This window comes from Sprattus sprattus (genome assembly GCF_963457725.1).
Source record: "Sprattus sprattus genome assembly, chromosome: 5".
Taxonomy (NCBI): domain Eukaryota; kingdom Metazoa; phylum Chordata; class Actinopteri; order Clupeiformes; family Clupeidae; genus Sprattus; species Sprattus sprattus.
This window is the reverse complement of record NC_137924.1, coordinates 17,242,779-17,255,278: the sequence shown is the minus strand read 5'-3', so window position 1 is coordinate 17,255,278 and position 12,500 is coordinate 17,242,779. Positions and strand designations below refer to the sequence as shown.

The window sequence follows — 12,500 nt, the reverse complement described above, 5'->3', positions numbered from 1 at the left end:
AGAGGAGTGCTTCAGGTAGGAACCACACCCCTCCACAGCCATGTGTCTGTCTATGTAGCTCCTGCTGGCCCGTAGGCATTTCACAACATAATAGATTCTATGGACATCTTTTATTGAACAATGTTAATATAACAAATCAATTTAGTGTAGGAGTGGTATTTATAAATTCATGTAAACACAGTTGACATTAATGCCACATTACCACACCATATTAAGTATGCACACTATTTATACTTTCATACAATGTATAATGTGAGTGTGTTATTATTTTGGACATTGGTGTTGGTGTATTTATACCACTGGGAACACTGGCAGTTGGAGCAATACTGCCTGTCGATTCTCCTGAGAGATATGCCATGCTGTGGCCTGACGCCTCTTCCTCCCCTGGGTTGCTTTTGGGCAGGTTGGTGCTAGGGTTACTGGGGGACTACAGTGTGGACATCAGTGATCCGGTCAGCGACCGCTTCTATAAAGAGATATGGATGGTGACGGCAGCCAAGAATGCCAGTGTGTATGATAAGGCAAGTACATTCCCACTCACAAAACACACACACACACACACACACACACACACACACACACACACACACACACACACACACAGACTCCACACACTCTGGCACCTGCAGGATTTGCTAATCTTAATATGGCCCAAGCAAAGCCATGCAGCTATGTATTGTATGCATTATTAGTTGGCTTTGATTCAATAGTTTGAAGCATTTTCAACTCCTTTTTTTTTTGGAAATTGCACTGCCCACAACTCTCAACTCTTCATTTGGAAAATGGGTTGCTAGAGCCCTCTATCACTGTGATGGGTATATAGCATAGACACAGCTGCAATGGCTGCTTTTACGGCTGGATTCAAAATGGTCTGTACTGATTATTACAATAAAACAGTGTAGCAGTCTCCATTAAAACCATACCCTGGTGTTGTCATCCTGCTGTTACTGTGCGATGTGTTATGTGTGCAGGTGTTCAGGTGCCTGCCCACTGACGCAGTGCTGAACTATAAGATCCTGCGGGACTACATGACCCGGCCCTGCCTTGCCAGCGAAGACCCACTCCAGGCCTGTGAGGAGCTCCGGAAGGTCCGCGGCTTCCTGGTGCAGTTCCCCTTCTACTTCCTGTCCGAGGAGAACCTCTTCCCCTCCATCAACTCCAAAGAGGGCATAATGCCCATTGAGCTGTGGACATAGCCCCGCTGGGAAATGTAGTCTTTGATGGTTCAGTAATGTACGTCGCCCACGGCCAAGTTCTCAGACAGAAAGCAAAGTCTATTTTCAAAGAAGGATTTGGAAACAGCTTATGTCAACGTTCAATGCAAATCTCCTATAAACCTGGCTATGATACAGACTAATAATATGGCGTTATATAAATTAAACTACCTCTAATCACATTCTACTCAAATGGTCTGCTCTGCAGTGCTGAAGCCTTACACACCCTAAAGACTTTACAACGGACAGCAGTATATCCCCCGTTCATACAGCCAACATAAGCTACAGATTCTCCGTTTATTCCATATCTATATTTGAAAGCTGTTACAGAAAGAAGCCTTCACCACATGCTGTGTTTGTGATACATCTGTGTCTGTACAAAAAAGGTGTTCTGTCAAAATAATAAATATTTATTGATCTGTTTTAATTACTCTGTCTGACTAACTGAACTGTGTCAGGTGTATATTGGTTCACTTCAAACTAATTATCCTACTGCTGCTTTCGGGTTTGAAGCATCAGCGCACGCTCCCTTTTACAAAGTAAACAAACAACACATGTGCTCAACCTGTGTTTAAAGCCTCTATAAAGCCTTTATTTGAAATCACAGAATTCTAATAAATTAAGATTTTATATATATATAGCTTACTTATAAAATATATTTCTTTTCATTACACTTTATATAGGACATTTAACAACCACACATACACATATAATTCCTTTACATTCATGGCATATCCAGTTTTTACCTGCCCATATTAGACATCTGTTTGGATAATATACTGTGTGTGGTATGAAACCCACATGTAAAAAGACACAAGGGACACATTTGGCACAACGAATGAAGACACTAACACAGAGAATAACAGCCTGAAGTGCTGTATGGCTTTCATGTAGACATAATAACTTAATGTATGATACGTTTCCTGTAGCAGCTCCTTGTGTTATAATCCCATTGCCACCTACCCCATAGTTTTCCTGAGGACCTGTCCCATATATAAGCAGCTGAGACCTCCACTGAAGAACGAAGAATTTGCAGCATGAATTCCAATAAAAGATAACCCCCATTTCCCACCCTAACCTACCCCACCCCACCCCACTCCCCAAACCCATCCCGACCAAAAAGCCAGAATATTAGTCATAAATGGTCCAGCCTATTGACACAGTGCTTCAAAGCTGCACGGGCTAACAATATTATACAACAGAATGATATGATTCTTTAGTGTGTGTGGGCGGCGAGTAAAAGTCATCCCTTTTCACACGGCTGGATATGGACTGAAAAGGTGGCAGCTTTGATAGCTGACCCTTGACTGGAGGGGTGTCCATGTCTGTCTGGGAGCTGTCAGTCACCGCTGAAGGTGTGGCGCTTTGACGCTCCTCTCCTGTCACTCAGAGGTCAATCAGGTCATCGCCGCTCTCGTCGCTCTCCACCGTCAGCTGACGCGTCCACCACTTCTTGACCTCTGACCCCGACGAGGCCTCGTTGCTCACGTGGTTCGTCTTCAGAGTCATGGACCTCATGCTGGTGCGGCCTACAGGGCAGAGGAATGGAGAAGAGAGGAGGAGAAGAGAGGGGAGAGGAGGGGTGACGAATGGAGAGGGAAGACAAGGAGAGGTGACGTGGAGAGAAGGGAAGGTTAGGAGAAGCAGATAAACGGGTAGAACAAAGGAGCAGAGAGGAAAGGGGTTGAGGAGAGGGAGGCGTGAGGGAGAGGAGGAGAAGATAGGAAAGGAGTTGAGGAGAGGGAGGCGTGAGGGAGAGGAGGAGAAGATAGGAAAGGAGTTGAGGTAGAGGAGGAGAGGAGAGAGGGATGGATGGAATAGGATAAAAAGCTCAGCAGGAGGTGAGGAGGCAAGTGGCTTGTGGGAGTACAGGTCAGAAATAGATCAGTTCTCCTTTGGTTTCAGCTAATTCTCGGTTTTAAGTTAACAAACTACATTTTCTCTTCCATTCCAGCTCTGGTATATCAGATACCTCACTCTAGTGCAATATATCTGATATAACACCAACATAGAAAAATCCAGTTAATTTAGCACCTGTCTTTCTAGGACCATCATTTGTCTTCTTGCAATTCCTTGGTTTTATACAGGGAATTCAACTGGGATATAGAATGTCCCCTTTACCTTCTCCCTTAATCTTAGTCTGAGTATACTGTTCTCTATTAAAACTACATGCAAAAACAACAGACTCCAACTACTTAAAGACTGCTTATATGGGTGCTGACTCTCATTATGAAAGTGAAACAACATTTTGCTCAGCTCTCATATGCTAACAAAACAGATATATACATTTAAGCATGTATATTACTCCTCTATGGTTCTGTATTACTGCAGTACAATTTTACGTTCAGGCTTTCTGGTTCTAGTTCTCCTTCAGGTTCTGGTTTAGTTCTAATTCTCGTTCTGGTTTAGGTTCTGGTTTGTCTTAGTTGAAACCTGGAGCTCACCTGCAGCCAGACGCCACTGTCCCAGCTTCCTCTGGGGCCGGCTCAGGTCGGACGAGTCCTGCCGGTATCCGCTGCGGTCCGACAATGTGGGGCTGAGAAGCTGCGACAGTCCGCTGTTCTGCTGCGCCAAACAGATCGCAGAGGAACGTGGGGAACCCAGAACACACGCCACAGAACACACACAGAATAGGATTACATTAGTATTAAATACACAACACTCAGGTCGACATCCTGAAAAACAAAACCTATCGAGCCGGTATGTTTTCCCCATATCAGATGACGCAATCCACAGAAATTGAACAGGACCACAAACCACAGAACATAATAAGGTGTACTAAAGTGTGCCCAAATGCAATTTATGGGATTACAAGCTTTGCAGTTAATGCTGGCTTTTATAATGCCACATACTAATAAAGCTTTCTTTTGTGTGTGCCTGCTCTTCAGTGCTGCTGTAAGCTGAGCAAACAGGACTGTGCTGCGGGTGTTTTGTCTTTGGATGACAGTGAGTACAGTGTGAGAGTTGGAACCAGCCTGGCCGTACCTCTGGCTGGGAGGGGTTGTCTTGGCTGTTGGTGTTGACCTCCTCGCTGGGCAGCGTGGTCTGGATGCTCGGGGGGTAGAACTGATGGAGGTGCTGCTGGCCGTCTCGCAGGCTGTCAATGATGCTGCACGACTGCTGCTGTTTCTGTGGGGAGAGGGCAAGCACAACCACGCCAACGTGAAACCACTACACTGCGAAGCATGCATTTGTGTTCAGTCTGATGGTGCTGATGTTTAAGGGACTTTGTAAAAGTCTGTGCTGTTAGATTATACGTTTAAAGCTTGTGAGGGAGGCTAGGAGCTAAGACTGAAAATGTTTAGAATTTATGAATTTATATAATTTGTAATAATTGTTGAAACTTCCGTTATATTTAAGATTATGGTATAAGCCTTGAGGAAACAATCTATGGTACATCATGGCCAGTTTGAGAAACTATACGGTTAATGACTAGTTTGTGTGGATAAAGGGATAGGTGTATCAGTGTGTAGGTGTTTGAGAATGTTTGTTGGTGTGTGTAGTAGTAGCAGTATTTTGTATATACAGACATATAGTATGTGTGTAAATATGTGTGGCATGTATCCTGGTGTGTGTGTCGGTGTGTGTGAACTGCACTCACGGCCCGGATGCGTTTCAGGCATTTCTTGAGCCACATGCGGATGGTCTGCTTGGCCACCTCCTCCTCGATGGTGTACTCCAGCTGCTCACGCGCCAACAGCTCCTCCACCTGCAGGCTCTTACGGATGTCCACTGAGCGGTACGACAGCATGCTGATACACACACAGACACATAAACACACACACACACACACACACACACACACACACACACACACACACACACACACACACACACACACACACACACACACACACACACACACACACACACACACACACACACACACACACACACACACACAAGAATATCAACCGAAAATCAAACGTTAGGTTTGCAACAGCATCTGTCCATCTGTGCCTCACTGAACTCTGAACTGTCACAGAACATTCTAGAATATCTCAGAGAATCAAGCATTGTTGGCAGTAACGGCCCTCGGCATCCATCTCATGACATTCTCAAATTCATCCATCATTCCACCAACCAATCTATCCATCCATTTATCCATCCATCCATCTATCCATTCACCCATCCACCTCATGGTCCAACTCATGGTCTTTTCTGTGTCCCCCACCTGAGCACGTCGTGAAAGGTGACGTCCCCTCCGTTGTGCAGGCGCTCCATCTCATAGCACATGTGCTTGAAGAGCAACTTGTCCTTGTCCAAGTCCACCTCCAGCCTGCCTCTTAGCAGACGGAGCAGGAACTTTACCCGTGACGTGGGAATCAGGCCCTGAGAGACAGAGAGAGAGAGAGAGAGAGAGAGACAGGGACAGAGAAAGAGAAAGAGAGACAGTGAGAGAGAAAGAGAGAGAGAGACAGACAGACAGAGAGAGACAGAGGGAAACAGAGAGAGAGAGACAGTGAGAAAGAGAGAGAGAGAAAGAGAAAGGGAGGGTGAAGAATATGTTTTCCAACACATCCAGTTAAAATAAGGTGACTTAATGAAACCTGTAAGAAACAAATCCAATGCAGTTACGAATTCCAAAGAGGATCCATCGATGCTTTGTAAATGCACTCAAGATGTTACGGTGTATTTATTTAAGCTGTATATTACTAGATCTCTGCATTCATCATGTTTTCAACCTTCCTCAGGCACTATGATGACCTTAGTGTTTTAAATATCTCTGAAGTACAAGTAACTCAGATGTGCTTACAAATAAAACCCTCAACGTTACTGAAGTATATGGCTACGTCTGATCCCTGAACAGTCGTTAACTGGAGGCCTGTATTGTTCTGTCTCTCGGCAGGTGCGCCTGCCACTCTCTGTCAGAGGCCTAATAACCTCTGGCAGTTCCAGAGGTGAGAACATCGACGCACGTGATTCGTTCATTTGCACCGCCCCCAATCTCGCATTAACACACACTGTGAATGCTAGATCAATGTAACACGTCAGCCACACACATACGCCCACACCCACACACACACACACACACAGAGATGGGCAAAAATACATCCAAATGTATTTTGATACAAAATACAAAATACCCCTCAAATAAATGTATCAAAATAAAATACAAAATTATGACTGGCCCATGTCAGTGGTTCCGTATCCTTTTTTTCATGTTTGTAACCGCCGCCACAGGGCTCTCATTGCAATCTCTATGGCTTCCGGGAGGGCTATCCCCACCGTGCCAGGTAAGGACTAGGACGCGATCTGGCACTCCGCGCCTGGGCGAGACTCTCCACTTTGTGAATGAGGCGCGCCTCACCTAGGACGCGGGTTTGGCACTCCGCGCCTGGGCGAGACACTCCACTTTGTGAATGAGGCGCGCCTCACCTAGGATGCGATCTGGCACTCCGCGCCGATGAGACTCTTTTTAAAGATCTTAGCCTACTATAAACGTTGTTGAGACTCTTACTAAAGATCTTACTCATTCTCACAGAGACAAAACAATATACGTAGCCTACTATAATCGTTGTTGAGATTTGTATTAAGTTGAAAGTTGGTAACAAAACAGAGACAAATAGCTACACGTCAAGCAATGTCATTTATTTCCTAAAATACGTTTTACGAATCCAACTTACATTACCACTGCACACTCACAACCTTACAGATAACGTATAGAAGTTCTACTAGCATTTGTATTCAAAGTTTACACTTGAATCTACCAAAGTACTCACCGTTTTACAATACAACTTCCACAAGTTACAGATTATCTTTGCCAGATCGCGTCCTAGGTGAGGCGCGCCTCATTCACAAAGTGGAGCGTCTCGCCCAAGCGCGGAGTGCCAGATCACGTCCTAGGTGAGGTGCGCCTCATTCACAAAGTGGAGAGTCTCGCCCAGGCGCGGAGTGCCAGATCGCATCCCGGACCTCAGCTCTAATTGCGTATAAGGACATCACACGGCTTTCATCAAGTCACATTGTGTCAAGATGGCTAACGTTCAGTGCAACAACTCGATTCGCTCTTTGAAAGAACCTCCTTTAAGTCGGTGTACTAATGAAGATAAATTGACAAGGATCAAGACAGCTTTCTAAGTTTTCGACCACAACCCTGTTTTGTGAAAAAAATTGATTTAACATTAGAGTCAATGAGAGAGATCTGGGGTGATTTCCTTTTCGCCCCAAAAAGGGGCGTGCCATAAGAAGCAACACTTTTGGAAAATTGACTGATTCGACAATGACATTCAGAGGCAGATTACATGGTCAATTGGTAGAATCCGACAGAATAAAAATCTCCTTCTGCCTAAACACTGGAGAAAGTAATTTGAGTATTTTAAATACAAAATTACTCCACTCCACACAAAGTATTTTGTTTAACCTAACGTTTTTTTTGTTTATTGATTTTTTATCGGCCCTATCAAATACAAATTACAAAATACTCAAAAGCAAATTAACTAGCATTTCAAATACAAGTAATTGAAATACTGCCCATCTCTGCACACACACACACACACCTACACACACACAACCAGACACAAACACACACACACAAACACACACACAGGCGCACAAACCAACATTCACACAACCAACACACACACATGCATCTCACCTCCCGCTTGTCATCCACCATGTTCCAGATGATCTGGAAGTGCCGTAGGTCGTTGTAGCTCAGCAGTTGATCCTCTTCAGTCGAGTAGAAGAGAGAGAAGTTCTCCACAATGATAGCTGCGGGAGAAATTCAAGTGAGCCACTCAGGATTTAACGATCCGACAGAACACTGTCTTCTGAAAAAACAGCATGGGATAGACAATAATCATTCCCACTCAGTCCTCCACAACAATAAAGTTGCGGGTGTCGTGTATTTATTCCAACCAGACTGAATTTAACAGGATGCTACAGAATGTGAACCTCCAGGAGACATGCAAACATGCAAGGTCTCATGCCAGTTAACCTAGCTATGAACTATCTTATATATTTCTAGCTAAGGGAAACATCTTATCAGTTGGCAGTTGCTAGGGTGTCTAAATATGAACTTATTAGCTGGTAAATTAAATTTACATATTTGTGGATCAAGCAGGGTCCAGCATGAGGGTTTTTCCCTTTTTCTATTATTCATTCATATAAATTGAGGAAATTAAAGTAACTTGCTATTATTTCATGCAAACAGTCATTAGTTCTTCTGGACCGGACTGGAGGAAGAGAAAGATCAGGTAGAAACAGTCATTTTCTACAGTTTCTTTATAGTTATTGATGTTAACAGACACAGGTCTATCTCTGCAGGGATCCTTTTCATGTTGTCAGACACTTACAATAACATTCTGAGACTGTCAGTGTAGAAAATAAGTGGTTTACTGACACAGATGCTTGGCCCATTGAAGGTTTACATTGTTTAGCCATTTTGCGGTTGCCTGTTATAGCCTTCTAACTCAATACTGGACCGTTTCAATTGTTTTTGTCCCTAGTAAAACATTTCAGACAAAAATATGAGAAAATAGGGCTCAGGTAAAAATAATACCATTCTTTGTAATCTGGTTCCAATTCCCATCCATGTCACATTAAAGTTACTAGGTTGCCAGGGGGTAGATTCAACTTTGCCATTTTGCTTCCATTCCCACACGACACCATAACAGTAAAGCAGCCATAAATAAGTGGCTTTCAGTGTGTGTGGGGATGGCATAATTGTTGGGTCCATGGATTGTGCTCCTTCACACAAACAGCAAAATATTTTAACCGTAGAAGATAGCTTTGCTCTTACACAAACACACACAGATAAACACATACGCATGCGGGCACACACACACACACACACACAGACAGACAGACAGACAGACAGACAGACAGACACACACACACACACACACACACAATGACTTCCTGGGTGCTTTTGCCTGGCTCCCAAAATCTGTCCTCACACTCACTCTTATTCCAGAATCAGTACCCGCTTCCTGTGCTTAGCTGAAGATGTCATTGTATCACATTGTGAGCACTGAATAATAATGGCCGTGCCCTCACCCAAGGGAGGGGGCTTAGACAAAGCAGGAAGGCCACTGTGTTCCCTAATGGCATAACAAGCAGGAAACAGGACGACCGGGGAAATGATCCTCCCAGGCAACAGCCTCCTTACCCACGAGCAGGTTGAGCATGATGTAGGCGATGATCACGTAGAAGGAGCAGAAGTAGATGAGTGCGCCGGCGTAGTTACCGCAGTCCGTCTCCCAGTAGCGGTGATTGTCTGGTGTGCAGAACGGAGCCTGCACCTGAGGGGAGACACACACACAGACACGCATACACACACACACACACACACACACACACACACACACACCACACACACACACACACACACACACACACACACGCACACATATGCACATACACACACAAACACACACTGACAGCTCAACAGATGGGACTTTAGGACAGGGCATTCAGAGATGCTGAAGATTAATATTGCATAAAGACAAATTCAAATCACTGCATCATTTTAAAATTCGAATTTAGATTACCTTGTTTATCATTTTAACAGAACTGAGTGTTCTTTTTTTGTTGTTGTTTTTTGACAGAGGTTAGAAGTGCAAATACGTATCTTTATATTTACATTTTTCAAAGGCACTTTCCAAACGGTTTCTGTCTTGCGATGCTGGTCTGCCTTGACCTTTTGAAAGCATCTGTGTCGAGAGTGCTTCCTGCCTAGGCTGTGCTACTGTGAAGTGCTCTGTCTTACCATGCAGTCATGCATAATCTTGTTCCAGTCCTCTCCAGTGACAATGCGGAAGAGGACGGTGATGGCCTTGCCTGCAGTGGAGAAGTTTGCATGCCTGCAAGAGAGAGAGAGAGAGAAAGAGAGAGAGAGAGAGAGAGAAGGGGGGGGGGGGGTCAAAAACACCTGCTGTGAGTCATGACTGTAGAGCATCGGAAAAAAAATAATAAAAAAGAACAGTGCAAACTGATGTGGCAGGGTGGGATTGAAGACATTTTGGAATAACACCTCTGGGTTTCACCAATTATGAGCCAGGTCTGAGGAGCCCATTATTTCGCCAAAACTGTGGGGACCTGTTAGACTGCGTGGTGCCATAAATCTCATAGTCACATCCGCTGTGGTGACACTCCTTAATCAGCTACCCCTCACACACACACAGACACACACACTCTTTCTCCTTCTCTCTCACGCACACATATGCACACACACACATACATACACACACACACACACACACACACACACACACACACACACACACACACACACACACACTGTCTGATAAAATACGTTGCCAATATTTTTGTCCTTCTCATAATATTGACAATGTATTCTTCCAGAGATCAGACACTTCATTTTGCAATTTGAGCCGTGCACTGCTTCACCAAGGATAAAATAATCCAGGCCATCATAGTACAATATTTGGAAGAGTCATGGTGGAGACTCAAATTATTTTGTTATTGATTTAAAAAAAAAAATCCCCGATTATCATCCTGATCTTTCTCTCTTTGTGCAGGTATTTCAATATGAATAGGCCCAGAGTCAGTCAGACAGATTACATTGTGAAAACCTGACATTGCTGCAAAACACTGTATAATATTGACTTCCATTCTGTTCCAGTTTTTCCCCAATTATTTTTATACTTGTCTTAATACCATGTCCACTTTTCCAAACCTCTTCACAAAGTGGGCTTTACAGACAAACATCTCAGCACATCAGTTAAGATTTGGTGCAAAATGCACTACAACCACCAAAACACAAACTTCACCCAAGTGACCCATGCTGCCATAACTGTAGCATATGCTCTCTCCCATTGAACTACTTTATCTCTCAATGTACAATGAACTAAAAAACACAGGCAACTTGAAGCATCATTTTTTGCTGTATCCTCTATGTTTGCACGGTTTTGCATTGCAAAAGAAATTACTATTATTGCCTTTTGTTTTTTTATCAGCCCTACATAACACACAAGACCCCCCCCCCCCCCCCCCCCCACACACACACAGACACACGCACCTGTTGATGTTCTCGCCATATTTGACCGTGCCAAAGAGCACCACGCCAGCGAAGGCATAGCAGAGCAGCAGGAGGAACATGCCCACGATGATGAAGAAGCTCTTGTACATGCTGACCACCACCGTCAGCAACAGCATCTTCAGAGTCACCTAGGAGACAAACACAAACACAGTCTTATTTACAACGTTTACATCCGTATTGAGTATATCCACATACATGCACAACTTCTACATCGATTTCATTTCAGATATTTACATGCCGCATTCACAGTAAACATACTCTAAGGCTGATCATCTCCAAAGATAAAATGAGATTATGAACATAGCGGCTTCAATTGTTTGTTTTACTGGTACTATTTAACCCACACTATCATCATGACCACTTTCATGCACGACAACCAACAAAACAGATACTTCATGTAGGTTCATTAACTCAAGTATACTCACATGCTTCCCACAAATAGTGAAGAACCTGAGGACTATCACACATGCACCCATCATGTAGGTATATTCATTCTGGAGGAAGATAGCATAAGGATAAACGATTAGTATTTTTTGATGCTTTGGTAACATTACTCACCATGCCATACAACAACAATGCTAATGTGCAGAAGACCAACCACAATACAAATCACTCACCAGCAATGAGAAGTGGAGGACAATCCATACGGTCCCGATGGAGGTGACCAGCAGGTCGTACCTGTTTCTGCGGCTCTGCCAGTAGCCAGCTGGGGTCATGGCTATCAGCTTCATGGTCACCTGCGCCATTAACATAGCAACTGAATGACCTGTGTCGAGGTGCTTAGATTACTGTAATACTGCAATACCATATACTGCCGTGGGATAGACTCCCCCTTAGTTTTGTCAAAGAGGAGAGGGACATGTTGTAGGCGGCTAGGCCTTATGTTTGTGTTCTGGTCTTTGTTTGCCGGTTTCATGAGTTTAAATAGGCTGCTTCCTCTCCTTATGTGGGTCCATCCTTACTTTGGATTTTGACCGATACAACACAGCACTCAGCACATCTCACTTTTAACTCTATTCCTGCACTACTGGTAACTGATTAGGGCCCACCCACACTCTCCTTTTGTATCTCATTAAGTGAATTAACCCTTTTCGTTTAAAGACCAACATCTCGCCTCCTTCTTTTGATTCGGCCTTGGCATAGGGTCGTAACACTTGATGTGTGCCATAGTGAATACTGAAAGCCATGACTACTGACACAGTTGTTAAACAAGTAATTGCAAGCCACTGACACTTACCTCTAGCACAAATATTAAGGTGAAGACAACAGACATGGTGGCT

At 44.0% G+C, this 12,500-nt stretch overlaps 2 protein-coding genes across 2 annotated transcripts in view; one reads left to right on the top strand and one right to left on the bottom strand.

The window, feature by feature from the left end:
* Positions 1-1,196, top strand: part of LOC308364911 (phospholipase D1) — a gene marked incomplete at both ends in the record, with an annotated part of 20,287 nt that extends 19,091 nt beyond the window's left edge. Inside the window, 3 exons of the mRNA XM_080838193.1 lie at positions 1-15; positions 404-521; positions 972-1,196. The exon at positions 1-15 is cut by the window's left edge and continues 139 nt beyond it. Coding sequence (XP_080694319.1) covers positions 1-15; positions 404-521; positions 972-1,196 — 358 coding nt within the window. The remainder of the gene's footprint in view (positions 16-403; positions 522-971) is intronic.
* A 1,404-nt stretch (positions 1,197-2,600) lies between these two features.
* The window catches only part of nalcn (sodium leak channel, non-selective), a gene marked incomplete at both ends in the record, with an annotated part of 105,470 nt that continues 95,570 nt past the window's right edge, over positions 2,601-12,500 (bottom strand). The window contains 12 exons of the mRNA XM_080838194.1: positions 2,601-2,743; positions 3,659-3,776; positions 4,200-4,343; positions 4,816-4,966; positions 5,389-5,546; positions 7,813-7,928; positions 9,328-9,460; positions 9,928-10,021; positions 11,200-11,348; positions 11,646-11,714; positions 11,838-11,957; positions 12,458-12,500. The exon at positions 12,458-12,500 is cut by the window's right edge and continues 32 nt beyond it. Of these exons, the coding sequence (XP_080694320.1) occupies positions 2,601-2,743; positions 3,659-3,776; positions 4,200-4,343; positions 4,816-4,966; positions 5,389-5,546; positions 7,813-7,928; positions 9,328-9,460; positions 9,928-10,021; positions 11,200-11,348; positions 11,646-11,714; positions 11,838-11,957; positions 12,458-12,500 (1,438 nt within the window). The remainder of the gene's footprint in view (positions 2,744-3,658; positions 3,777-4,199; positions 4,344-4,815; positions 4,967-5,388; positions 5,547-7,812; positions 7,929-9,327; positions 9,461-9,927; positions 10,022-11,199; positions 11,349-11,645; positions 11,715-11,837; positions 11,958-12,457) is intronic.